The sequence below is a fragment of the Charadrius vociferus genome, unplaced genomic scaffold (assembly GCF_000708025.1).
Source record: "Charadrius vociferus isolate BGI_N301 unplaced genomic scaffold, ASM70802v2 scaffold39, whole genome shotgun sequence".
NCBI classification, from domain to species: Eukaryota; Metazoa; Chordata; class Aves; order Charadriiformes; family Charadriidae; genus Charadrius; species Charadrius vociferus.
Window position 1 is genome coordinate 5,767,726 of NW_009650188.1, and position 27,920 is coordinate 5,795,645.

The window sequence follows — 27,920 nt, forward strand, 5'->3', positions numbered from 1 at the left end:
ACGGCTCACACACGCCATCCCCCTCATGCACATAGCACAGGCTTGGTTCCCCTACAAGGAGACCGGGGATGACTCATTTACAAACCAGGCTCCAAGCACATACATCTCCTCCTGTTCCTGGAGGCATGCTAGCCGTTTAGCCCTGGGATTTCCCACCACAATGGCCTGACAGGCTCCATGGATCATTCCACCTATAGATCCATATTCTATTGTGATGAGGTGCATCATCCCCTGCACTGAGGAGCAGTGTGAATAACATACAGTTTTGACTCCTGCCTCAAAAGGATGTCTCAATCCATTTGGACTCACCGACACAGTTGAAACCTTTTTCCTTTTTACACTTCCTGGAACAGCCATCTCCATCCAGCAAGTCCCCATCATCGCATTCCTCCTCCATGCTCCTAAGAGGACAACAGCCAGATGTGTTAATACCATGCCCTTGACTCAACACTTCTGTGCTTGCACCCAGTAATGAGCAAGGGCCCCATATCTTGGTTCCATTTCCACAGAAGCAGGGAGAAGAGGAAGAACACCATGTGGAGTAAGGTAGAGGAGAGAAAACACCATATCTTGCCAGGGTTAAAAAGAGGTTGAATATACAGCATATAGGAGAAGGCATGACTGTACCGTGACTTTCTTATAAGACCTGAGGCAAGAACTATGGGAGAAAATGAAGCTATAGACAATGGAGGAGGTAGAGAACCAAGCACAAAGAAGTCTTGCTGCTGGAGAAAGCAAGTGTTGGAGAGGGCAGGAGGTTCTGAGATAGGGCTGGTGTTTTACTGGGAGCTGGAGAAGGAGGGGGGCAGAAAGGAGAGAAAGAAGGTTATCCCAAGAGGACACAAGAATCATCCCCCAGATGACGTGCATGGCATCTCATAAGGAAAAAAGCCCATGCAGTTTCCTTGAAAAGGCTCTGGCCGCATACTGCAGAAAATAGACCTGATGGGAAAAGCTGGCAGAAATGCCTCATTTTGTACCTATTCCTTTGTGTACAGAGTTATGCATCCCAAAACACAAGGAGCAAAAAAACTTCAGACATACGTCTTGTGATGCTTACCCACATTCACCCTCATCTAACATGAAAGATCCACTGTGTTCCATATTCCCACCTTTGGCTCACTGTTCCACAGATGGTACAAAGGAAAAAAACTGTCATAGATAAAGCTTCCTGTGTAGCCTTACCCCCAACAGCTCAGGAACAGGAAAGCCTGTCAAAAATCTCAGCTGCTATCTGGCCATTTCTGTTCCTCTCACTTTTCAATCGACTTTGAAAACAGAACCCGATGTCGTAATTTTCTCTCCCTGGACCAAGTCTTCATCTAGTATGAATTCATGCTGAAACCATATCAGATTACACCACTTTAGCAGCTAGCCCTGCTGTAAGCCTCTTTGCCTTCATGGGTCTTATACGGTACCACAATCCCTCCTGCACTTGCTTCAACTGTCCATTTTCCTCACACTGTTAAGCAAGCTGTTTTCAAAGGAAAGTGATTCTGAGTAACCTAGAAGTTGAAGTCTGAAAAGGCCAAAATATGAAAATTTGGCATAATTATCCCCAGATGGAGCAGGTGAACCATTGGATCTCTCAATGTAGAGGTGGTGCATAATTTGGGGTCTCTAAGCAGTGACCAGAGAGCTCTCTAAAGACACTGCGCTGTGTGGAACTGCGCTTGCGGCAGAACCTACTCTCACAAGGCCACCACCATGTGCCCTATGCAAAAGATTATATTGGCCAGTCCCAGAAGCGGATCCCTTTGGGGTCAGACTCTACAACAGTTTGCTGAGATGGGCCAGAATTTAAGCACTGCAGTCAAACACTGCGGATGTTCAGGTTGGACCCCTCATCCAGACCCTGCTTCTCAAAAAGACTGTCTCCATCTCCTATGCACATGGCATTTTACAATACAAGCTCTATAATTGAGTCATCTAGAGGGATCCGGTGCAGCATCTTCAGACAAATACCCGTGGGTGCAGGACCAACCCAGTGCTTCCCTTTGGGACAGTATGACATGATAGCTTAAAGAACCTCAGCTGAGAGCTTAGGTTTCTTGACTTACGTGGTCACCTTCCCATCCCCACAGTAGGGTGCTCCGTGGACATGGACAAGCGGTGGGGAGGCTTCTCCTGAGGTTGTCCCAGAGACTGCCTGCACCTGGTAGCGATACACCTGCCCAGGCATGATTTCCCTGCAGGAACAGAGAGGACTTGAACAAAGAGCAGGAGGGAACAACTCATACATCTGCAACAGATTTGCTCACCACAGCTATAGAAATCACACATTTGTGCTCAGGCAATATCACAGTTTGACATATGTCTTCATATTCTAAACAGCCAGAGGCAGAGACTGTGGGAAAAGGGTCTCTGCCAGGTCATGCAGAGTGGCCTGCCACTCATTTCCCTAGGGTCCGAGCTGAGGAGAAGCTGCATTAACTCAAACGATCATTTTACTAGTTGTGTTGATGGGAAAAATGTTTCTGGGTTTAATGAACTCCTTCCAGTTAGCCAGGGCTCCTGGGCAAGGGTTGAGCTAGCATGATGGGCCTGAAACAAGCTTCCTTGATGCTCAATGGGGAAGTCGTTCATGGCACTGAACATGGTAATTCCCGGGGAAAACAAAACAAAACAAACTCCACAAGCAAAACCATCCAGGGATTCAAAGGCATGACCTGAGGAAGTCATCAAAACTGCCCGAGCCACCCACTCAGCCTGCAACAGAGCAGCCTCATCACTCACGTGTCGACGAACTGGCGGTGCGCCTGTGCTGGGGCAGCAGGGGATCCATTTGCAAATGGGGGGTCACGGAGGACTCGGTATTGGATCAGCTTGCAGGAGGAGCAGAGAGAGCTGTGGGGCATGGAGGTCAGCAGGGCTGTGTCTATCTCCATCCTCTCGTCAAAGGTGTAGATTTTGACTCCAGACACCTTTTTAGGGATGTTGAGCTTCACAGTAAAGGGGACATCACAGAAGGTGTCCAGGGGGCCCAAATGGATGGACTCGCCCTGGTCTGTCAAGACTTCGATGTCAGACAGAGCCTTGGGAGAGCCCCTGGAGAGGTACGTGGTCCAGAGGGTGAGGGAATCGGGGTAGACAGGGTGCAGGAAGCGCAGCTCCAGGATGCAGCCGTCTGGCTGGGGGCACGGCACCGTCATATTCATGTGGTACAGGTGGAGCTCTGGACTCCAGGCCTGCAGGCTGGGCTCACAGGGCTGATCCACATCCGGGGGCCCTGGGCAGAAAGGACGAGGAGGAGGCTAATGAGAACCAGGTGACGGCTGACCTCACAGGGGACCCAGAGAGGCAATCCTCCCTGCAGGTACCCTGTGGGCACTTATGCACCTCTGTGCTATAGGTGCACACCCATACCTACTGCAAGGCATGTGCCAGAGCTGGTGGCATCTGCCCTAACCTCCTAGAAAGCAATAGGCACCACCAGTCTCCCAGTTCCTGGGTACACATATAGACACAAGGCTTGGGCAGATCTGGTGTCTCACAGCCCTCTAAACCAGGGACAATGGTACCCACACTGCAGCTGGTCACAGTGCCACCAGTAGCTCTAGAGACAGCCTGGACACAGCTGGGGGACACGAAGCTTGCTCTGTAGTGTCATGGGCACAGGAGGCTTGCCAAGGGCACCTGAACTCTGTGTCCCTGTGGCTCCATGTGTTTGGACAGTGGCTAAGCAGAGCAAAGACACCAAAGCTTTCCACAGGCACATGCTGGAACAGGTCACAGGCAGGAAGCAAGCCAAGGAAGCAGCTCTGGAAGGCTGTTGCTCCACCAGCACCTCCAGGACAGTGCCCAGGCTGACCTAAGATCCCCAGCCTGCCTCCCCTGGTGGTGGATTACCACTCAGCAAGAAAAATGTGGTGGTGTGATTTCAGTCCTAGAAATCATCACTGGAATTCATCATCCTGTAGTAGAAATACCCTCGTCTTCAACCACCACCGCCAGTGTTTCTTAGGACCCAGCACCAATTCAAAGCCTGCATCCATTTAATACTAGTCTTCTAAAAACCGTAAAACCTGTCTTTTTTTCACCAGAGCAAACATGCACTTGTGATAATTGCAGGTCACGGATAGGAGAAAACAACATTCAGTAATTCCAGAAGCAGTTTTAATTTGCCAGTGAATCAGATAGGTGGGGGAAACAGGAACCACTGACAATAAATGAGCTAAGCTTTGATTTGTTTGGTATCACTGAACAAGCACATATCTGATTATTTCTTTAAGTTGACTTCCCTCTGCCCTCAACTTGCAATGCTAGCGAGAGATACTTGAATTAAAGAGTTTTCAGATGCAGAATCTCAGCTACAACCTGACACTCCTGTTCTCAAAGCATGGGCTACATCCCAAAGGCATAATAATGTCCAAACTGCACTTTCTCAGCAGTCACTTTGGCACATTTTCAGTCGACCTCAGTGGCTCAGACGTGCAGATGCACACAACTGACAGGTCCTCTGGCTCCACACAGCATCAGCACGTGCACTACATACAGCCCACAGGATCATTCCACCTGGGGTCCTGCCTCCTCTGCTTTGCCCTTGGAGGAATTGAGGCAGCATGAAAAGCCCAACAGCTCCTACTGCAGCTGCATGACCCTGAAAGCTGCCACCACCATGCCCACAAGGTGGGTCTCTAAACCAACACCTGGGTCTCACCACAAGTTGTGACACCCTGCTGTTCACCTTGCCAATGAGGAATTGCATCCAACCCAGATTGCCCAGGGCTTGGTACAGACTCAGTGGGACTGAGCAAGGAGCTCCTTTTGCTCTCTTTGGACAAGGCTGTATCAAAGCCCGTGAATGCCCCTGAGGTTTTGGATGAGGTTCCCAAGATCTATGTTGTAAGACTTATTTCAATGAAATGCCTCTCCCTTTGGCCAGTGTCTCTCATTAACACATTTCTGGGTTAATATCGATGTGTTGGTTTATTTGTTCAAAGCCAGCTGGCAGTTACCAGGTATCTCCTAGGAACCTAGAAGTCCTTCCTGCACTAAAGCGTCTCCCCAAAGAGGAGACAACAGATTCTCTAAAAGAAAGACAGCTTCTTTTTCTTTTCCCAACAAGATCTCATCTCTGTCCAGGGGATTCACAGCCAGGAAAAGAGAGGAGGTGTTTACCTTCTGCTTCTTCTGGGGTCCAGTAGCCAGAGGAATCACAGACCCGAGGGGAAGAGGCCTTATGCACATACTGACGGAAGGTGCCGTCCTCTGCACAGTCATCACAGATCGTGTCCTGCTCCCTGCAGACAAAAGACAAAGGCACTTACATGTCTAATCATGACCAGGTTTTTTTTCCCCAGAATTTTCCATTCATATTTGCCCAGGTAGGATACGATGGGAAGTTGGAAAAGCAGAGCTAAGTTCTCAGGAAGCCCCGGGCATATCATCCTGCTTAGAATAAGCTTCATCAAAGACAGGAAAATAAGAGTGACCGTGAGACAAGCTGGGCTTTATCCCTCCTCTTCTACAAGCTCTCTGGGTAGTCTTGGATGAGCAATTGAATCACCTGTTCCCTAAAAAAATAAGAGATTTCACACTTCCCAGGACAATGCCTCTGTAGTTGAGTGGGTGCACTTGGCTCTATTTCTGCTAAACCCCAGAATCAGATTTTGGCTTTCATCACTACTGTAATACAAAATGGTCACAATAAGGTCAATTAAACAGGGTCCCACTGTGCTCTCCAGGAAGAAAAAAAAGGGACTTTTCTGTAATAAGGGCCAGCCTCAGCCCATTTCCTTGACCAGTTCATCTCAGGGGATGCAGGACCCCTACCCTGCTCCTGAGCCAGTTATGAACAAGAGCCAGGGATGGATCCAAAGATCCAGCACCTGCATCCTAGACCAGTATTTTCCTGCTCCCAAGCGGCTCCATTCCCCCCCCACAAAAAGTAGTTTGGATGACTCGAGGCCACCCAGCACTCGGAGGCTCTCACACCTAAGGGATGACAGGCACATGCTCTTGTTATCACTGGGTGAAAGGCCCATCGTGGAGAACACCAGTTCCTTGAAAAGGCAGCAAACACTGACGCAAAAGCGTCCCAACTGCCCTCAAACAGCACTTTTCTTTCAAACGCAAGAGACAGCTTTGCGAAACAGCTTTAAAACAAGTTCAAGAGCTCTTTAACATGTGCTTATGGTCCCATAATAAAAGCATACACCTAAAACGTGGTGGAAACCACAATGTTTTAGTAAGAGGGGCTGCTGAATAGAGCCATTGGTACTGTATCCAGGTCTTGGTGACTCTCTGGTATTGGGGAGAAGGAAGACAGCCATCCGGCGCTCAGGGCCATGCGCTGCTCACCAGCCAAACAACTCTGGCTCCTTGGCATTGTTTCTCCGGCTTGAAAAGTTTCCTGACTTACCCCCAGTCAGTTACATCGTGAGTCTGTGACAGTGCTGGGAACGAAACCCAGCTCTTGTGGTTCGAGCTGCCTGCCTTAACCACAAGGCTGCATTTCCTCCTGGTAAATAGTTATTTTATACAATAAGTGCTAAATGAAGCTCATTTTTCATTCCATAATTGCACTCTGGGGTTTAAGAATTGGCATTGCCTCCCCACGCTCTTTGGCTTCCCCTCCCGGCACCCCAACAGCAGAAAGCTTGCAGGAGAGCCCCTGTGCCAGCAGGGCCATTGCAGCAGCCCAGCTTTTGTGTTCGAGGGCTCTGCTGGAGACAACCTAGGGGGAAAGGGGATAGGGGGGTCTGCACCACAGAAGATCCCATGTCCCTTCCAGCAGCCTCCTGTGTAAGCCCAAGACCATCGCAACAGCAGATCTCTTACCTCTCATGGATGACACCGCTGATGGGAGGCAGCCAGTAGATGCTGAGGGAGTCCTGTGTCTGCCCGGTGACCATGGGAGGGATCGGGATGGGTGCGGGCTTCTTGCTCTGGCCCCAGCGCTGGTACACCAAGTCCAGGTAGCAATGCATCCGGGCCACTTGGTTGGGGGTGAAGGTGTTGGTGCAATCATCATCTGGGGGAAGAGAGGTGGCAGGGATAGGTCAGCGGGGCATGACAATATGCACCTTTCCTGATCGCTAAACCCTGTTTTGGGGACCTCTGGGAAGACCTGGGAGACACCAGTGTGTGGTTGCTCTCCTGCGAAGACTCTCTGGTGTCGTGTGTCCCCAAAGCCACAAGATGGCACTGCCTCAGCAGCTCCACATCCCTGCACTTGCCACAGCAGTTCCCGACTGCAGTGACCTCAACACCAGCTCGCACCAGCTCTAACATCTGGGCAGTGCCACCATCCTCGTGGGACTTGCAGTGGGTCAGCAGGGGGTGACAGAATTGCTCTACAGGCTTTGGTCCTCCTGGGCTGCCAGGAGCAACACCAGCCCTCCACAGCATGCCTTTGGGAACCAAGCCAAAAGGAGGCAACTCAAAGGTCCAAAATTATAACAGTACTAGTAATAATAATAAATAATAGTAACACCAAAGTTGCTTCAGGACTTTTAGAACAAAAGCACACCATCATGCAGACAAGAATGACCTCTGTGCATCTCCAATGACCTACAGACTGGCAGGGAGGGAGGGATGGAAACAGCCTGCAGCAAGAAAGGGGCTAAGAAGCTACGGCAAGCACAGGCTGCAGCCTCCCACGTCCCTGCCCACCACGAGGGAGCACATCAGTTAGGAAATGAGGGAAGGTACTATCGATGGAGGCGGAAGGGAGAGAACCCCAAGTTTCTAGGGAAGGTGATCCCTTACAATTTTTAACGACTATTACTCGTTACCTGTGTAACTCATGTAGTTGTTGAAGGGCGTTCCTGTGAAATGTGTCTGGCCACAGGTGTCATTGGTAGGGTCTGGATCCCGACAGAGTTTACTTTTTGGGGTGGGGGCAGTGTCAGCACAGAGGTCTCCCGTCTCCATAGATGGAGTTGTCTCCCTGCAGGGATCGTCACAAGATTCCCGCTCACTCACTCCCTTAAAGACATGGTACAGCCCCAGGATATGTCCCACTTCATGGATCATGGTGTTCGTGTGGCCGTGCATACCATAATAAGCAGGGTTGAGGACAACTCCACCTAGAATTGCAAGTACAGAGAACATCATCCAGAGAGACAGAAGGCAGCCAGTTACTCACCTGTGCTAGATAAAATTCCTCTCATTTTTCTTCCAGGTCACAAATGAGGTGCCAGATGGAGAAATGAAGATGAACGTATTAAGCATCTTGTAGGATGGGAAGAGGGCTCCTTTGGCCTCTTGGAGTGGAATGGGATGGGTGTTTTTTCTTCCCCTTCTGATCACACCACTCCCCCCAACATCTTGAATCATTTCAGCTACCATTTCCCTCTGTGTCTTTTCGCATGTTTATAATTTGGTTCACACTTACAACTCCAAATGAAGTTTGGAACCAAGACAGCAAACTGAGACATGCTCTGGGTTTACTGGGATAGATTTTTAAACCAGAGGAAATAAGACCTTCCCAAGCCTAGACAAGTGGCTACAGCATACCAGTTCCCATGGCAGGCAAGGAGAAAAAGGTGCCTAGCAAATTCCTGATATGCTTGGCCATGTCAACTAGAAGCCACTTTCAGCACAAGTCCATATGAAGATTCAAGTGCACTGCCTCTGGCTCCTACTGAAATGTCATCAATGGTCTACTGCTTCACCCTCCAAACCAGACCCTAAGGAGTAAATTCAAACTCATACTAGATGCTGTTGCAATCCTCTAAGCTTCTACCACAAAGCTGACTCAAATTTACTGTGTATTTTGGAGTGAGATTTTCCAAAATGTAGCTTCTGAAGATCCCTTCAGAGGGGTTTGCGTGTGGGCAAGGTGCACGAGGTGAACCAGGTGAGAACCTCCCACCCCATCCTCTTCACTGGGTCACCCCAGCCCCTTGGCTCAAGGGGGCACAAAGGGGCAGTTCATCTCCAAACCAGTCTGGTGCAGGCTCAACTGTCCAAGATGCTGGAGCATGGATACAGACTAAGTCCCCCAGAAACTGCTCAGAGCTGCCACCTCACACTGACAGCAACAGCACAGAGCTGGATAGGACCCTTGGCTGCAGCACAAGGTGTTTTTCCTCTCGTGCCCACCCACCTGTCATGGGAAGAGCAAGGAGCAATGATGCTGAGGAAAGCCAAGTGGAGCAGAGCCTCCTCTTTGCTCACTGCGAGCATCTCTGACTCCTGACCTGGGATTCACACTCTGTACCAACAACTCTGTACCACATCTGCTGGCAAGTTGTCCATAGAGAATGTTCAAGAATAAAACTTACCTACTCTCTCTCATTTACTTCTATTTTGCCCAAATGAAAATGTCTTTGGAAACTCTACATCTTTTCTCCCAGTTTCAAGGCTTTTCAGTGGCCATTTCCCCTCCTCTCCTCATCTTGCTTCCTTGCTCCATCCAATTTTCCACGCCACGTTACAGTGGAATGAGTGCTGGGGAATAGCAGCAAGACAAAGGGGCAAAAAGCAGACCCCAGCATATGCCCAGGCTGATTCTAGGCAATACCTCCATGGCATGAGAGGCTGTTTTTACCCAACTACTTTTAACCTAGGCAGTTTGGATGGCAGCGTGGCGAACAGTTGGCTCCAACACAGCTTGCTCCCTCCTTTGCAGGGCCCTGGAGGATTTACTGTGCCAGCTACCTCACAGCAGAGTTTCTGCTACTGCATCTCTGCTGATGATTGCCGCCTCTGCCAGCGAAGTTAAAATTGGCAGAGGGCCACTGTGTGATCCTGTCTCCAGCCACAGCATAGACTGCTTGAAATCTACTCCTGGATCAGCTCCGTGCGCTACCGGACTACCTCATGTCCTCAAGTACAGGACATTCCTTCCAAGAGAGGGCTTTCTTCAGATCACTGTGTCCCTGGCAGGACACCAGCAGGACTGTGACTCCTCTGGTGGAGCCATGCTGGGTGAACACTGAATTGGGGCTGGAAAAGGGCCTTCAGGGATGCACTGAGCAATTCTCTCAAGTCCAACAGGGTCGCAAGATGGTGAAGAAAAAAGGGTGGCATCTTCTAGGGACCATCCTGCGTGTGGCTCATGGAAGGGCTGGGAGACACTATTGACCTGTCAAGTGGCAATACTACTTAGATAAAATTCGTGTTTGTTGTTCTTCCTCCTGACAGTGTGGATCCTATGCCCAGGGCAGCTTGGCTTGAGGTAAAGGACGGATCACAAAGTAGCTGTATTCCCTTTCTCCCCAGTTGTAAAACACCAGAGCGAGGACCTTGCATCCCATCAGCCATCCCTTTAGTTGACTGGAGATGGGTCACAAGAAGGTACAGAGGTTTAAAAATCCTTTTGGGACCTCCATGTTGTGTCCTGCTGATCGTCAGGTTTTTGCAAGCTATCCCCTTCTCATTTACCAGGCTGGTAAATGCTATAGAAAGCAAACAGCATCCCTTCGATGGAGAACCCAGTAGACACAAAAAAGCTGCTTCTCATTTTAATGAAAACAGGGCATGAGAGAAGAACGAACAGACAGAAAAAGCATCTCTGCAGCCAAACCCAAGCCTGAACAAGGCAGGGGGCTGCCTGCCCAAAGGTCTGAAGGGAGGAATGTGCACACAGAAAGAAAATAGTGTTCATAAACAAATAAATTAGATGTGAAAGCCCTGCACGCATCCTGCGGCACTAACCACAAGGAACGAGTCCGAGCACCAGGGGCACGGGAAGCCCTGTGACCAAGCAGCCTTCCTTCCAGCAGAAACCCAACGACCCATGTGGGGGAATAAATGGGATTCCAGTACAGGGCGGGAGAAAACTGTCACAGGGGAGGGATGCCAAGGCTGGGATACCCTGTCCCTCCCTCCTCTCTGCTGGCTTCCCCTATCCCATTCCTCCCCCACACTCCACAAAGATGGTCATATTTTTAGTACTTTTTTTTTTTTTTTTTTACAGCTAATTAGATGGCAGGATTAGAAACAGCATGAGAACTCTGCCTTCCTTCCAGAACATCCCCATCTCTCCATTCCCTGTCTCCACAGCTCCCTGATGAGCTGGGAGAGCTCCCAGCTTTGGACCAGGAAGTTGTATTTCCCCTCTGCAGGGTCCTGGCTGTGAAGGCAAGATATAGAAGTGTTTGCAACATCCCAACAAGATCAGCCTCCCCTCTCCCTCACCTGCAGATCAGTCTTTCCTTCTCACTTCTGCCTCCTCCTGCCCTGGGAGATGGGCTAAATTGAGCTTTAAGTGAGCTCTCCCTCTCATGCCTGAGAACCAGCCCAACGAGGCCCCCATGTCAGCAATTTAGACAACCAAGCTGAAAACTTCAATGTCATATCAAGGGGGTCCAGCACGCCAAGGCAGGTGAACCAGAGCCTTCTTTGGACTTGCCCACCAAACTGAGACTAGGCAGCTGGAAACTGCAGGGCTGATCTTGCCACATCCTCTCCCTCCAGACCAGACCTACCAGCTACAGCTGGGTAACATGCCCAAGGCCAAGCCTCAACTCTGCTCGAGCAGCAAGAGATGCCCAGACCATTAAACATTCTCAGTACAGTGAATGATTTGCACTGGTGTGGAGCCCACTTCGCCTTCATTCACACATCCCTCAAAAGGTCCCAGGATGTTACCCTGCTTCTAGCCATGCTCAACAGCAATGATGAAGGACTCTGGTTCAAGCTAGCGCCCGAGAAGCCAACCCGTTCCTGGCTCAGGGCTGTCGCAGAGGTCGCAGGCTCAAGCAAGCACTGGATCTTTAAAGAGCAAACCACAAAGCTGAACCTGTATCATAAGGCCAGTCTTCCCCAAGACTGAGTCACAGCAATTAATGGAACAAACGCATGACGGTTAGTCAGACAGGAAGATGGCCATTGCTTAAGGTACCTTTGATGGAATGGCTGGCCCTCCTTCAGGATCCACTGACCTCAGCCAGATATATGAGCTGGCCTCAGCTTATATAACTACAGAAAGTATTTATAACATCAAATATTCACAATTCCCTTGACTTTTGACCATGTTTATGCAAATACAGTTCACATGCAGCTACACATGAAGTTTAAAGCATCTGCATTATTACATTGCTAGGGTTTTTGAGGCAAGGCTTTCTACTGCAGAAAGCTAAGGTTTTTTATAGGCCAGGAGTTCTTTGACTCCTTGTGTTTTGTAGTTGAAAAGATTTACTTCTAAAGTTCTCGGAAAATTCATTCCAGACTCCAAGCAAGAGCTCTGAATTTGAGAGGAACTCACTGCGATTATGGTGTAAAGACTGAGACAGACAGTACGGTTAGAAGGAGTGGTGCAAACAGGCCTGAGATCTGCTACCTCTGGTGTTAGCTGGCTGCAAGTTGTCACTGTGTAGGAGCTCCACAGCAGCTGAAATACTGCCTATAGAAGTGTCATAGACCACATCACCCTCTCCAAATCAGTAATTATCTCTTATGCTTCAATGAATGCAGTTGCTGTTGGTTAGTATTACTACTGGTCTAAAATGGTAAACCACCCCTAAACCTTCAGGAAGGCACTTCTGCTCCGCGGGAGCAGGCAGTGGCATGAGGGGAATAGGGTCTGTGTGCTGATCTTAAAATATTGAGGTTAGGATAGACAGGTGATTAGCAAGATTCACTGCAAGCGAAGGAGTCTGTCTTCTTGGGTACAGACCTCTGTTGTATAAAGACCTGTCACCACCACTGGTCACTGTTAGGTTCTTACATAAAGCTTGGGAAATTTTCTCAAACTACTATTCACTCCTTCAAAGGCTTTCCTTGCTCTTTCCTCACTGCTTTACCTTCACATCTGCTCAGATTCTCCAGTAGCCTCTTGTGAGAGGTTTTGACAAAAGCTGTAAATTCATGACCTGCTCGGTTTCTTCTGTGCTGGACAATAATATACATTGTGCATGGTACAAAACACTTGATGATGTGGTGGAGACTCCTGTTTACAGAGAACATAGTCCACCACCCGCCCTCCCAAGCTCATTAAATCTAAAACCAAGGACAGCCTCGAACCAAAGTCTTCAGTCTGTGCCAGAGTCTCAAAGAAGTTCAGATCCAGCTTCACTACTTCACAGCTCTGGCACCAGAGCCAAGACAACACCCCTTTTCCTCTTAACCTCTACGGTAAAACCCTGATTCAACATTTCCAGATGGTGCCACCTCTTGTGTCCCTGGCTGGACACAAACTCTGAGACTGGAGTTAAGTGCAAGCTTTTGATGAAACCAATCACCCTGATTACCCTTCCGTACAACTCCTTTCGAGCCCTTGGGAGGGGTCTAAAGAGAACATGTGTGGCTGAAGCACTTGCTGTAGTAAGATGATTGTCAAGCTGAGCCTTGGAAGTGATTTCTGGAAGCTGAAGGAATAAATTTCATGGAGATCTGCCTTCCTCAACAAGCAACTGTAGCAATAGGCTATTGAAAAAACAGTCCTGAAACTCATTGAGGGAGTGAAGCTGGCAAAAAAGAACTTTAAAACAGGTCTTTAACAGCAGTGTAAAACTTTTAAGGGTTGAACATCACGCACTTCTAAAAGCAGAAGGTCTAGGTCTGCCGTGCAGGTGTCAGGAGTAATTATTTCCAGTTACTTATTGAGAAACACTTTAGATGTTTTGACTGCAAAGTGTAAAGGGCTTTTGCCAGAAAACTCCGACATTGAAGAGGTGGAGGGAGAGGCAGGAAAAAGAGAGACAGCAGAAATAGGAGAGAACACACAATACATTTACATTCTAGTGAAGCAGTTGCCGTTTTGACTATTTTGTAGCCTGCTAGGACTGGTGATCTTAAGGGTCTGCCTTGAATTCACTGAAGCCAAGGAGAACCTTGCCTCCAGCAGGTAGTAAGCCAAGTTATAAAAGCATGGTTTAATTTGATAGTCATCCTCACATTTGCAGTTCAGTTCGGAAGTGGCCAGTGCTCACTGCCTGATCAGCTCTGGAGTCACTCAAATCTGGAGTTTCAGCTCTGAAATCACTGACACTCCTGGTTTATCTGTTTGTCATTACATGCTGCAAAGTGAAGTTCACCATTTCCAGAATGAAGACCTGAAAGGCCCCACAAAAGCATGTCTAAACCCTTCTCCACAGCCTGCACTTAGAGTGAACTTGCAGCTCTCCCCCAGTTCTCTGTCCCACTGTCTTACTGCCTTCACCATTAAAATGTTCTCATACCAAACTGGAAGTCCCTGGTCAGGCTGTAACCCCACCAACTTATCCACATGGACACAGGGCAGCTCATTTCCTTACATCACCAGCTGTTGGTACACCCAAAGCCTGTTATAACAACCTTCTTAAACATTCTCAATGTTGAACCAAATCATAGCTGCCTTTTTTTTTTTTGCCAAATCAACCAAGAAAGAGAAAAAACAACAACCCTGAGACCCCATGAGTGAGGTAGCTTACTTACCAAGGTGACTAAGGGCCTCTTTATCCCACGGCCAAGTGGCAGCACCAGCCAACTCTTCCCTCACTGAACTGGCAAAGTAAACGTTGAGGAAGTGGGTGCTGTTCAGCTGCAGTGCCTCCTTCAGCTCCTTCACACTCACATATGCCCTGCAAGGATAAGGGAGAGGACACAGTCACAATAGACTTCAATGGAACAAAGAGAAAAAGCAGGAGCCACCAAAAAAAAAGGAGAAAAATCAGGAGCCACCAAAAAAAAAAAAAAAGAGAAAAAGCAGGAGCCACCAAAGAAACCCTGGAAAGTGTTCGGCAGACCCAGAGACCCCATCACCAACCCTCTGAAACCAACAGCATTTAGGAAAGCGTGGCAAAATTCAGCAACTTTCAATAGAGTGACAGTATTAATTCTGCTCTATGAGATTCATGGACTGGTAGTGAGGGGTTTGTAAGGGAGGTAGTCATGCAAATCTGAAGAACTTTTTCTAATTACAATAGCTTTGTTGAGGGATTCTACCCTTAGAGAAGGTTATCCAAGAACAGAGTCTGCCTTGAATTGAAAAGAGACTCCATAGAATAGCATAAAAGGAGACAAAATGGGAGGAAGAACAATGGGAGAAGAAAGGAAATGCACACGTCAGTCCTACTAGGGAAAAGAGAAGGGTGTTGGCATCAGAAAAGTGGAATTTGAGGAGAAAAAAAGTCATTTTTCCTCAAGGTGTGAGGAGAAGGAAAGGAATCCAGAACTCCAGCTGGCTCCAACAAAGGGTTGTCCCTGATACAGGTCAGGGCACGAATAGACATCAAACCTCATTCTTGGGAGCAGAGAAGGTTTGGCAGCTGGGGCCAAGAAGTCTCTTCTCCAGCTTCTCTAGCCTGTCTGGAGAAGTTCTCAACCATGGCTCTCCATGATATGCTTTTCCCCAGGATAACCAGTATGCCAGAGGTTCCAAGCACAAGGGGTCCCTGCAGAGCACAGGCACGTAACACATCAAGAAGCGTGCTGCATCACACCCAGCCCTGTGTATTGTATAAGGAAGAGCATGAGCAAAAGATATCTCAGAATTTGTTCTGAGACATGACTCTTCAAGCTCTGCTCAAAACAGACCTCGGAGAAGTGTGCTGCCCCAGCACTGAGCCAGCTGCAGGGCCCTCTTCAACAAATCTGTCTCTGCATGTGATCTGAATCCCCTGCGAGAGGAAGTCTGGGATATCTGCAAGAGCCAGGGCAGGGAAGCGCAGAAGGTCCCCAAATAAGCTTAATGGGGAGAGAGGAACATCTCTGGAAACTGCTCCATCAAAGCACACATTTAGCGGGGAAAGCTTCATGACAGCACTCCTGCCTGTCTCTCCTCCCATGTCCAGAGCTGGGAATAAAGAGCTGCAGGAATGGAAAATATACTGGAATGGGGATATCAAAGACATCCATTTCTAAAGGACACAGGAAGGTAATAGGCTGGGAGAGGTGGGTAGGCAATAGGCATTGCAGCAGAGCAGTAACACCCATGGGTACATCCAGGTGTCCACAAAACAATCTTCACAACATGGCATGTCTCTCAGCGCTTTAGGTTTCACTCTCCCCTCTGCATGGTTGTTTCTGTACAGGTCAGAGGTCTATATTGCATTCACCAATACATCAACAGTCCCAGCGTTGATCTTTAGGGAGGTCATGTCCTCAGCTGTGTAAAATCATCAGTATCTAACTTGATAATAACAATAATAATAATAATTCCAATAATAATAGCAGTGGGATTGTAGGGCCTTGAGCTGTGCTGCAAATGCCAGATACTCTTTTAAATCAAGTACTACCATTTCCACCATCAGTGCCATTAAACTTGCGGGCTGAGACAGCATTAGGACAGATAGCTCTAGAAGAAATTGTCTCTAAGTTTTCAAAATCTGAGGACCCTGACTCACGGTTTGTGAAGCCATTAATTTAAGAGATTCTAAGCAGGGGAAAAACTCATGGAAAGGCTTCAAATACATCACTGTGGAATGACGATGGAAACGCACCATTGTGGAAATATGTCATAAGAATGACTAACCTGTAGCGTAAGGCCAACAGCAACATTAAGGTGGTGGAAAGCATTTCACTTATTCCCATGCTTCCAGGAGCAATTGGCATCTTTGAGCTGCACAGAAAGATCAGGATGGAAACGTGGTCGTTTCTTTACACTGGACCAGCCATGAAGGCACACCAGCAATATATGAACGAGCAGCTTCTGCAAAAGCTGCATCTATTAGTGCATTCCTCACCTCATTGAATTATGGGAGGAAGGACCAAAAGCTGAGCATGGGCTAAGGGGAAAAAAGCAAATTAGAAAATTAGAAGGGAAACCAACGAGAGATGTGCAAACACACTGTTTGAGATGGCAAGATCCCTAGCCAAGTTATTATATCAACAGACCTGTTTAGAAAGAGAGAGGTTGCTACAGCAAACGGAAAAGGAGAAAAAAAAAAGTGGGGGGGAAGGATTCCAGAAGCAGACTAGAGCAGGATGGCATGTAGAATACAGCTTGGTAAACCCAAGGGTAGCCACTTCCCTGGATCTGAAATAGTCAAAAAGACTTTCAAAAGCCATTACTGACCTAAGAAGTGTCAGATAATCAGGTTCTGCTGGCTGCCTCCCCCCTGCCGTCAGCTCCAATAAGCCATACTGGGCTGCAGACAATCTCACCCACCTTCTCAGCAACAAAGCAGCTCCAAAACTTCGGTCACTTTAGAAAATCTTGGCTGGACTATATGGCAGCATTAGATGGCAAGATGGGTTGACCAGCTTGTCTTCACCAGGCCCTGAGATCTCCCACCACAAAGCAGCATTCCCAGAACACTTTCTCCAGCCACATCAGCTTGCAGAGAGAAAACTCTCTCAACCGGAAACGGCAAATTAGGAGAACATGATCTCTTCTCTGTGATGCCTCGCCTGAGCATCCCAGACACGCGCCACGCTGACGCCATCCCTTCAACCCAACCAAGACGGGAGCAGGCCGGGAGGAATAGATAGGGAGAAGAATAAATAAACCTGAAGGACATATTTGTGGCATGACTCGGAAGGAAGAGAAGCAAAAATTTCATAGAAATAGAGTGTAAAGAAGGGAGAGGGGGAGAGAAAGTCTCCTTCACGCACCAGAGCTGCTCGGGGGACACAGACTTAAAAATAACATTGATTCCTGACCTATGATATCTTGGAAAAATAGCCCCAAACCCTTCCAGGCTGTCCAAATTCCGAGAGCTGACGTCAGCCCTATTCAGAGGGATATTCCCGCCGCCCGTCTTCTGGAGACATGATGTTTTTCTGGCTGTCGCCTGCCATTCCCTTGACACTAGCAACATTTTTTGTCAACCCTTAATTATGAATAACTGTAATTTCCTCCATTGAGAGATTTGGATGGTTCAGGGCTGTGTCAGGGGTAGGGGGAGCCATTCCAGTACAGATGAATGGAGGAGGATAGAAAAGGACCCCGATTTCACCCACTACGGCATGGAAAGAACAAATATCCTCCTGCTGGTATCCCCAAAGACACAACTAAGACCAAAACAACTCTAGAATGGGCAACTCCAATTCCTCTCAATCCACATTTCCCACTGGCATCCTTAGCTTAGACAAGGAGCATGTAGCTGGCGTCTTCGCCTGTCGCTTACTGCCAAGGTCATGCTCTCCCTCTTCTTCGGCACTTCTGTGATTTTCCCAGAGGGGAGGCAGAGCAGCCTTTGGTCTCCACAAACAGCTTAAATGACAGCCTTCTCCTCTGCTCCCCAAATAGCTTCAACGCCTACAAGACTGGAGTATTCCAAACTAGATGGTACTTACAGCAGGGTGGGCACTGCAAGCCAACACACAAACACAAGGAAGGCCAGAAGGACACATCAAGGCACAGCTATCAGCTAAGCAGGGGAAAAAAAAAAAACAAAACCACCAACCCCTAAGAATAGGGCAGAGGATAGAAGAGACACAAAGGCCATTAGGTTTTCCAGATGTTTTTCCAAGAGCATCCAAAACTCATTGGTGAGCAGCTAGCTGCATGGTAATACCACCTTGACCTGGGAAGTATTTGCAACCCTGGGAGAGTGAAGCTTGCAAGAAAAGTATATGCAACAATAGAGAAAGATTAGGGACTGGAGGGCTATGGCCTGCCTTTATTAGAAATGAGCATGGTCACAAATACTGTCTTTGTTTCTGAGGTAAACGGTCCAGATATGAGGGCTTCCCTCATGACAGGTGCTCCGCTGTGATACTGTTGACTTAAAGTTCTGCTGAACGACGGTAGCTACCAATCTGATTTTAAGGCAGGCTTAGGTATCACACTGCATACTGTTTTACTTGTGGGACTCATTGTTCGCAGAGGGCAGATCGGGAAGAAGCCCGGACCTTGTTTTGCTCTACAGCAGCACAGTGGATCCACACTGATGTTTGTGTGGTCCTGGTGCTGGATCAGAAGCACATGGCTCTGTATGGGACGTAACGATGTCCTGTCATCGTGTGACATTTCAGGCTATGGAAAAAAGGAAAGGACGATGAAGTCCAACAGCTTCAGTGACTGTGTCACCACAGAATAGTGGAATCAGTGTCGCATACTGTGAAAGGAGAGGACCTCCACAGGTCACCTAGTCTGACTCCCTTGTTCAAAACAGGCCTAATTAAATCAGGTTGCTCAAGGCCCTGTCCAGCTGAGACTTGAACAGCTCTGAAGATCGAGGTTTCACAGTTTCTCTTGGCAACATATTGCAGTATTTAACCACCTTCATGGTAAAAAAAAATTATGTTTAATCCAAATTTCTCATGTTCAGACTTGTGTCCATTACTTCCTGTGCTATCATCATGAGACTCTTCTCAGAGTCCTGCTCCATCTGCTCTGTGTCATCCCATCACACCAAATAGGAAAGCCATCAAACAACTACAGCTTTGCACGAAAAACTATTACTGCACTAGACCTTACCACGCTAAGGTCTAAAGACCCAAAGCTTCCTTTCTGATCAGTTGAAAATGCATGATCCCAGGCCCCCCTGGAGAACCCTCACCTCCCTTTCTCATGCTTTTCCTTGGACAATTTTGTTCTAGCTCATGGGACCGACAGCATCTTTTTACTCATGAATGTAAATCAAGCTCTGGGCTGGTTTGGTCAAAGGAGAAGACTTGACATACTCTGGAGAGACAGCTGTTCCTGCTTTTCCAAGCAGCAATTTCTGGCAGTAACAACAGGACCACTGCTGGTGCACAGGTGGGAGAGAGGAGAGGATCTGCTAACCTATGGGACAGCAAAATGGACAATCAAGCTGCAACACAAGCCTGATGTGGTTTAAGGTAAGAGAAGAGCAGCAAGAGTGGCACTTTTTAGTGACAGCCATATCATAACAGGAAGTCTTGGGGCCACGAAGGTGGCAATTACCACTGAAATGCAAAAGGTGGCACTTCCGAATGAAAAGCAAGGCCGGCACGTACCCCATGCAGTACCATAAATCAAACTGAATTCTCTAGGTACTGCAAAGGATGCAGTGTGTAATGCCACAGGAATTCCACTGCAATTCAAAAATAGGAGTCTTTTCCCTGTAGACATTTCAGAGGGGATGTGGGAGTGGGGTTGGGTGGAAGCTATCCAAGTGCCCTCCATGGACAGCTGGAAAATACTTGAGACCCAGCCAGCTCCAGCTAACTATACAGCCTAATGAAGTCACAGGGGATTCCTAGCTCTGCTTTCATGTCCTTCACCCACCGCAAGGAAATTCCTCTTCCTACTCCAGCCGAGCAAGGAGGCTCCTTTCTTCCCCAAACCTCTGCTTGACAAATGAGGAATCCCTCAGACTTCCCAGGAACAAGCACCAGCCTGCCAGTAACATTTTTGGTGTGTGGACAACACATACCCCCAAGGCTGCAAAGGGTTAATACAACACACAGCAACCTTGCTTCTGAAGCAGGCAGCCACAAGCCCAAGAGCCACAGCTCAATCCATGAAGGCAGGTGCTGAATCAAGTGATATGATTATTTTCAGGGAGCAGACTCTCTAAACTCTCCATATCATTAGTGAAGAGAGATGCTACTCCAGATGTTGATCTGAAGTGAACATCTTCCAATTCACCCCACCACAGGACTCCTCTCCATGGTGACTCTTTAAGGGGGGGGTCTAAAGAGATAATCCTCCAGACTCGGGCTCTCTGCTTGCATACACGAACCCTCCTTGCTAGAATTTGTGAATCCGCATCCCTGTTCCCATCATGTGTATTCCCAGGTGATGCTCAGCTTTCCCTCCCTTCTGCCCCCCGGTGGGCAGACAAAGCCCACTACCACAATGTAAACAGGACATGGTACCATCTTGGCATTGCACACAAGCCAAGATACATTACTTGGTCTGCCTCCAGACTTGACTGGTGGTGGTTCTCATAACTGCAGCTGCCTCACACTGGATTTACGTGCCCTGAAATTTCTGGTGTTAACGCAGCTGGGGGGATGCTGTAATTTCAGGAAAAAGCTTAAATCCTTCTGTACTTGTTAAGACTACTTGCATCCCCATGCCCATGGTCTAGGACCTCTGACTCCGGTCCAGCACTATGCTGCCATAAGCATCATTGCCAGTATCATGACAACTTGACAAGGCAGCACCATCCAAATGACCCTCACCTGGACAGGCTTTGCTAACACAGCCAGACACAAAACACATGCAAGAGGTGAAGGGAAGGCTGAGGAACAGCCAGATGTTCCCCTGGGATCACAGGAGGCACAATACTACTGGAATAATACTCTCTGTAGGCCTCTGGAGTCTTTTATCAGCTTCACTGGGTGTTGGACTCCAGCCAAAGAACATTTGGGTACACGAGGGATGAGGGCATCATACACCTCTTGGACATGCCTGGAAAAAAACACCTCTGAGGCACCGACAGCATGAGTAAAAGAACAGCCTAGAAAGCAGTCATCACTGGCAGCATCGCTTAGGAGAGAGTTTAAAATTCGCATGAATGGCTGAAGTATCAAGATGTCAAAGAGGGCAAAACGTTCCTACGTGAGGGCCCTCGGGATCAGAGATTTCCCTTATGCATGAGCAATTCCTGTTGGATTCAGAGGTAATCCTCAATCTCCATGTGGGAGGTGAGATTTGGCTTTGGGACCGAAGCAGTAGCAGATGCTTTAGGGTCAGAGAGGTGCACTGACAAAGCTGCAGACAGGATCAAAAAGACAAGTCATGACCCTTCCATATAGATTTACTGGAGGAAGGGACCAAGAAGGCTGCAGTTCACTAGCGCACGGCAGACAAACTCCCAGTTACATCAAATGGTAGCACACAACTTCTTGAAGTCAGATTTGGAAAAGACAAACAATAACATTAGTGTTAGACCAGAAAGTCCCAGAGGGCATTTTGCCCTGAGATAGAGTGAAGAATAAGTGCTGCTAACAATGGCATGGCCCAGCTATTCCTGGAAGTGTTTGCTAAAAAGCTGTTCACTAAATCTTCACTGAAACAGCCAAAGGCAATGCTATTTTAGACCTGGTTTTGGTAAGCAGCGTAGAAATTATGGAAGAGCTGATGACAGACAGAAAACTTGGCCTGAACAAGTAATGAGTTGATTTAGATTAACTTAAAATGGAGGGATGAACACAGGTCTTGAGCTAAGAATTGAAAACCAGGACTGACCAGAAGACACCACTGCATCTGAGATGCCAGGGAGAACAGGGTGAAATGAGAATTCCCTGAAATCAAGCTGACTCCTGTGAAAACAAAGAGCAAAAGACCCTTTTAGAAATAAAAAGAGCAAAAGAAGGAAGGAGCAGATCTGCTGAGCAGGGAAGGTGGAGCTGAAGCTCAGTGTAATTGAGATGCATCCCTGGACAAAATTAATGTATGGTCTCTACCTTTAGTCAGGATTGTGAGGCAGAATTCAAGTTCCCTTTCAGTGGGGTACAAGATTAAAGGCATGGTACTGGAGCAGAGCTCAAGATGACGCAAAAAAAAAAGATGGCAGCAGTTGGATGGGGGCTGAAGTGCCATTTGGACTGGGCGAGAGGGAAGATGAACCGCTGGGAAGGTGGGAGCGAGTCCCAACTCTGAAAGGGGCGGGATGTAGGGATACAGAACAAAGGGCAAAAAGCAGGAGGGAAGAGCGCAGAAATAGAAGTGTTCATAGATTAAAAACACTCAGTGGATGTAATACATTTGCAGCAGAAGCACGAGGAAATGTCACCCCGAATCCAGGAGGACTGATCACAGGGCGGCTGGAGATAATACAATACATGCAGTGATGTCTACAGGGGTGAACAAAGATCATAACAAGATGGGCTGATCTGGTTGTCCTGTCTCTGACAGACCTTAAAACCACCTGCAAATTTCAGCAGACTTTCAGGTATAAAGGTCTCCATGTTATTACTTTCACCCTCCTAACCCATCTTTCAAAAAAATAATGGAAATGCTCAAACACAGGGACTGATGTAGATGTGATCATCTGAAGGCCAGTGAAAGACGTGCAATTCCCTCTCTGGGCAAACTCTGAATACACTGCCAAGGATGCCAAATTTTTAACCAGCTGCCTGGACTGACAGATCCCAGACCCTGCCAGCCTGAACGCAGGCAAAGGCGTGCTGCACTTGCTGGCTTTTCTCTTGGGAAGCCACAGTCAGGCATCAAGGACTTCTCTTTGACTCTGGCACCATGCCAGGGCACCTGACTTTAGGAAACCCACATTAATTCCTACTTGCGGTCAGTATATAAAATTCACTCTCACCAGCCTGCTCAGAGACTGTGTGCTTTTCTGCCACACACTGGTTTCCTCTCTGCATCTTGTTATAGCTCTGTTGACAGCTTCTATGCAGGGTGAGGGAGCAGCGACCAGTTTTAAAGATGGTTGCATGTGGCACACTGGTACTGATGTTTTGGGAGTTGAACTGAGGATGGTCCCCCACTTGTGTTGAATACATGAGAATAAGCCTCAGGAGAGGTTTACCCCCAGCCTTGTTCTCGCAGCATGGTGGGCACCCTCAGAACACCCATGTCAATGGGTGCACAACCCTTAGCAGATCTTCTGATGTCCCCTTCCAACTCTGACTTCAGATACAGCCTCCTATTGCAGCTTCTCACTGGAGGCTTTGCCAAATTTGAAGCTTCTCTTGGAGGATGCTAAAGCATCTGCACCATCAGCCCCCAGCCCCTGGGATTTCTGACCAACTGTCCTGATTTCAGCCAGGAAAGAGTTAATTCTCTTTCAAGTGATTGGGTGAAAGGAACGTCAACAATACATATTGCTTTAGTTGTTGCCAGGCCATGTCTATGCTTTTCAAGGACTCTTTTCAGCTGAGAAGGAATATAGACAGGACAATGGCATGGCCAATAGAATATCCCATACCATAGACCTCATGCTCAGTATATAAACAGGGTTAGCCAGGCATCCTGCAATCACTGCTCCAGACTGCCAATTCCCCAGGCAGTGAGAGTGACTTTATTATTATTATTACTGTTATTTTCCTTTTCTGATATTGTTCTATTAAACTGTCTTTATCTCAGCCCACAAGGCTGGGTTCGTTTGTTTTTTTTTCTTTCCCCTCCTTTGCTCGCTCTTCTCCCTACCTTTCTTGGGAAGGGAAGTGGGGGTCAGTAAGCAGCTTCATGGTCCTAGTTGCCAGCTGGTGTTAAACCAGGGGACAGGAACCCACATCTTCCCCTTCGCCTGCCTCAAATTAAAATCCCTTAAGAAATGGGGTACAAATTCACCTCATTGCTTCCTCCATTCCCATCACAAATACCAGCCAAGATCACCACATTGCTGTAGGGGGAAGAGGCATCTTCTCACAGTGGCCTCATGGAGGAGGCATCTAGACAAGGTCCCATAGCACAGACATCATCCCCCAGCAAGAAAGATCTCAGAGATGTTACGGGGTAGTGGAAAGAGGAGCACTGGGTCAGGACCAGGCACACACAGAAGAGAAATCCAGGGCTGCAGGAGGGAGTAGAGTGCTGTGGTGAAGCTGATTGAAGGAGGCATGAAGGGAGACAAACAAGGGAAGTGTGGCCTCTGGCTCGGCAGGGACTACCTGACCCCTTCTCCAAGGGGGCACGGCAGCTTTTGGCTGACGCTGGCAGCCAGCCCGCATCCTGAGAGTTGTTGCTGTCTGGCAGAGACAGTAAGCAGCAAAGTCCTAATCGGAAAGGACAACTGGATTGCAAAGCTCCCTCCTGTGCTTCTCTGCTGAGCCAAACCGTGGGAGCTAGGGCTGGGACCCCTTTCTCCTGCGCTGCTGTTCCCCCATCCTTGGTGTGCCCCCTAAAAACAGGAGTCTGCCTTCTGAGGGGACAACAGACAATGTCGATGGGTCCCAGCCCTTTGGGTCACCTCCTGAGGTGGACCTGCCAAAGCTGTAACCCTCTGTCACCAGTGTTCACAAGCAGGGTCTTTCTGCTCCGCAGTACATTTTAGAACTGACACAGCTCTCACCTTCTACACATGAAAAGATCCACCAGCAATGTTGCATGGGGGACATTTACTCTCCCCATCCCTTCTCCCCCATATTGTCAAGCTCCTGGTCACCAGCCTTCCATCTTTTGAGCTACTTCTCACCCAGAGGCAACCTGCAGGGATCTCTTGTGGTCCCATCACATTCATACCCTGCTTTAGGGTCCACCACAACACCAGCAGCCCCAAAGGGCTTCCTTCCCAGGGCAAGGACACAAGGACCTCATCTTTGCAAAGTCATCTTCCCAACAGCTCTCCTCATACAACCTCAGAGGTGTAGCATCCCTGTATAATTCAACATGGAAAACCCTGTGCCACCAAGAAGAGGCCCTCAAATTCAGCATTTCTTACAGCACAAATACAAAACAAGCCAAATGTTTCCCAAAAAGCTCCCATAGGAACCTGGTTTTAAGCTTGTGTTAGCACTACTGATTTACCCCATGAACCTTCCTTTTTACCCCTTAGGGAGGACAAATCCATGCAAGTCCCATAAACTTCCTGGCTTATGTGACAATTCTTGTGTTGCTTAAGCATAATGGGCCATCAACTTTCCCCTGGGATAAATTTGTCCTGGCAATCTGCGTTTTAGTGCTCTACATCTTGGGGGAGTTGATAGCATTTGGGGTTTATTTTAATGGGAGTTGGTAGCCATGATCAATTGTAAAAGCTCTATTTCCACGGAAATGGGTATTTAATAGATTTTGAAAATGGTGGTTATTGACCCAATGGGCCTTAATGGCTTAAAAAACATCTGATTGTAGTATGTAAGAGTAAATGCATATGATTTTCAAATGCATACTGGAATAGGTAGTAAAAACCCTTTTAAACTGCTGGGACCTGGTCAATAGGGAGTTTCCATTTGCCTGCTTGGCCTTTCTATTTCTATCAGAGTGAATCATGGTTATCGCTGAGGAAGAGAGGCTTACCATTTCCTCACGGGTGAGATCATCTTAAAACACGCGATCCATCTGAGACCCATCAAGGTACGGGGATGTCTTTCATTAGACTGGGCGGCAATGCAGAGTCAGGCTTTCAGAGAGGCTGGGCTCCCAGCTGCTCTCATGGTGGGAACAGAGGACACAAGGGCCATCTCTCATCCTCCGTGGACTATGCAGCCCCATTGCTCCCAAGGAGAGCCTCAGACTCCTGGGTTTAAACTCAACCTAGAGGCCCCCAGTTGATGATCCTACACTGAAATTCCCAGGCAGAATTGGTCTATCTGGGGTTAACACATACCAAAAACATCAATAGGAGTGAACTCCAAAGGAATGTACTAATTACCAAGAAGTAATCCTGCAAGCAATGAACAGACTAAACCCTGATATATATTTCATGGTGTCTGCAAGCACTAACTGAAGCCTTCCCTCCCCTCCCCCCGGCTAAGGCATGTATTTAGTTTTGTCACCCCCACCAGCTCTCCAAGGTCTACAAAGCCTCAGCACAGGCTGCAGTTACTCCCCACCTTTGCCCATCGCAGGGGCAGCTCCCCTCTCCTGGCTGCCTTCTTTGTGAGCCTGCAGGAATACAGATGCCCAAGATGCACCAGTTTGTGAGTTCAGCCATAGCAAAGAGGACAGCCCAAGCCACACATGTGCTGGACAGCAAGGCTGGGTACTCATCACCTCTGTAGAACAAGCCAGACAAAAAACAAGGACCAGAAAACTCCCAAATCTCAAAGGGCCGTCTGTCCTCCTGCTCCCTCTTACTGTCCCCTTCAAAAACCCAACGAAGCAGGAATTAGAAAGTTCAGAGCCACAGCCTGTTGCTTCTCCTCCTCATCAGCAGAATAAAAAAAGGAGACAAATATTGCAAGTCACAGCCTGCTTCCACCCTAGTAAGCTGTCTCCCAGTACCAACCCTAAGTAGATCTATAACGTAGCATCCCACATGCTTGCAGCAACACTCACCTCCACCCCTTGAACTCCAAGAGCACTCAAGGAATGAGCAATGCTGCTGACCAAATGCAGACTCTGGGCACAAACCCCCAAAGCTTGCAGGTGCCTGGTGATAGAACCCCACCAGGTTGGACTTTCCACCCGCGCTCATCGCTCTCTGCAGTCATGAAGGAGGTTCAGACCATCAGATGGCCTCTGAAAACCCACCGTCATTTCCCCCAGAGCACATGCCTGGCCATCTGCGAGATCACAGACTTAACAGCGTACCTAGCAAGTCAGCAAGCTACTGCACATCTGTGGAGGCTGTAAGAAGGGGAGGGGAGCTGTCATCACGAGACATCATCCCTGAAAACAGGGAAACAATAGTGGATGGGGGGAGTTCATCAGAAGAGTTCTAAAGAACCACAGTTAAAGATCCAGTTTTGGACCATTTAGGGAAAGGAAAGGAGCCCTGCCAGGGAGAAAGGCAGCGAAGCAGCATCTCAGGGAAGGAGGGGAGCCCAACATTGCCCTGGGTGGCTGGGCTCCAAAGCCCGGCACAGGCAGCATCCCAGCTCCAGCACACACCAACATGCTTCGGAGAGGCTCGCTATCCACCACACAGGGCAAGTGCTCGCCTTCTTTTGATAATGTTGATGCTGGCAGGCGAGATGCTGGCGTTATACGGAACATGTGTGAGAGAGGGCAAGCGAAAAGTGCTGGGAGAAACAGAGAAATATGTTTGCAGCCCCTTGCGGTTTTGCAAGGCAGAACTCAACAGTGGCAAGTTATTCTAGAGCAGGCTCCAAGCTAAACAAAGCCAGGTATGGTTTACTTTCTGCCTGGATTATTTGTTTCAAAGAAAAAATTAAAAAAAGCGCCAACAAACCAGGCTAGGACTAAGTGCTTTTTGCCTAAGATTGCACAGATAAGCCCTGTCCCATCTAACCCACAAGAGTAGATCTGGTGTAAATCAGCTTTCTCTTTTTGCCTGCAGCAAAAATACAAAGCAACATTCCAAGTTTAGCGAGGTCTTAAGGTCTCTGTAAGGAAGTCAATGTCCCCAGGAGCCTGAATTGCAATGCCAATTTTTATAGTGCAGTTCACAGTCTGCTGGGGGAAGGCAGAGGGGATAACACAGGTCCGTGCAACGCTCTTGGTCTCCCCCAGCACTGTGCGAGCTTCATGTGGCTGAGCAGAGCCTCAGGGCCAGGAGGCTCAGCAAAGCACTCTAGACAGAGAATTGTGCAAGTGAGAGTGTCGTTTTTTTGCCTTGCATTTAGCCAGAACCAAGCAGCTTCATCTCCTTTCCCTA

The 27,920-nt window shown here is 48.2% G+C and overlaps 1 protein-coding gene across 1 annotated transcript in view; it reads right to left on the reverse strand.

Moving 5' to 3' along the window:
* PAPPA2 (pappalysin 2) overlaps positions 1-27,920 on the reverse strand; it is a 90,914-nt gene that overhangs the window by 48,587 nt on the left and 14,407 nt on the right. The window contains exons 5-12 of the mRNA XM_009892944.1: positions 14,311-14,456; positions 7,740-8,033; positions 6,784-6,976; positions 5,122-5,243; positions 2,737-3,229; positions 2,061-2,189; positions 310-401; positions 3-51 (exon numbers count right to left, since the gene is read on the reverse strand). Of these exons, the coding sequence (XP_009891246.1) occupies positions 3-51; positions 310-401; positions 2,061-2,189; positions 2,737-3,229; positions 5,122-5,243; positions 6,784-6,976; positions 7,740-8,033; positions 14,311-14,456 (1,518 nt within the window). The remainder of the gene's footprint in view (positions 1-2; positions 52-309; positions 402-2,060; positions 2,190-2,736; positions 3,230-5,121; positions 5,244-6,783; positions 6,977-7,739; positions 8,034-14,310; positions 14,457-27,920) is intronic.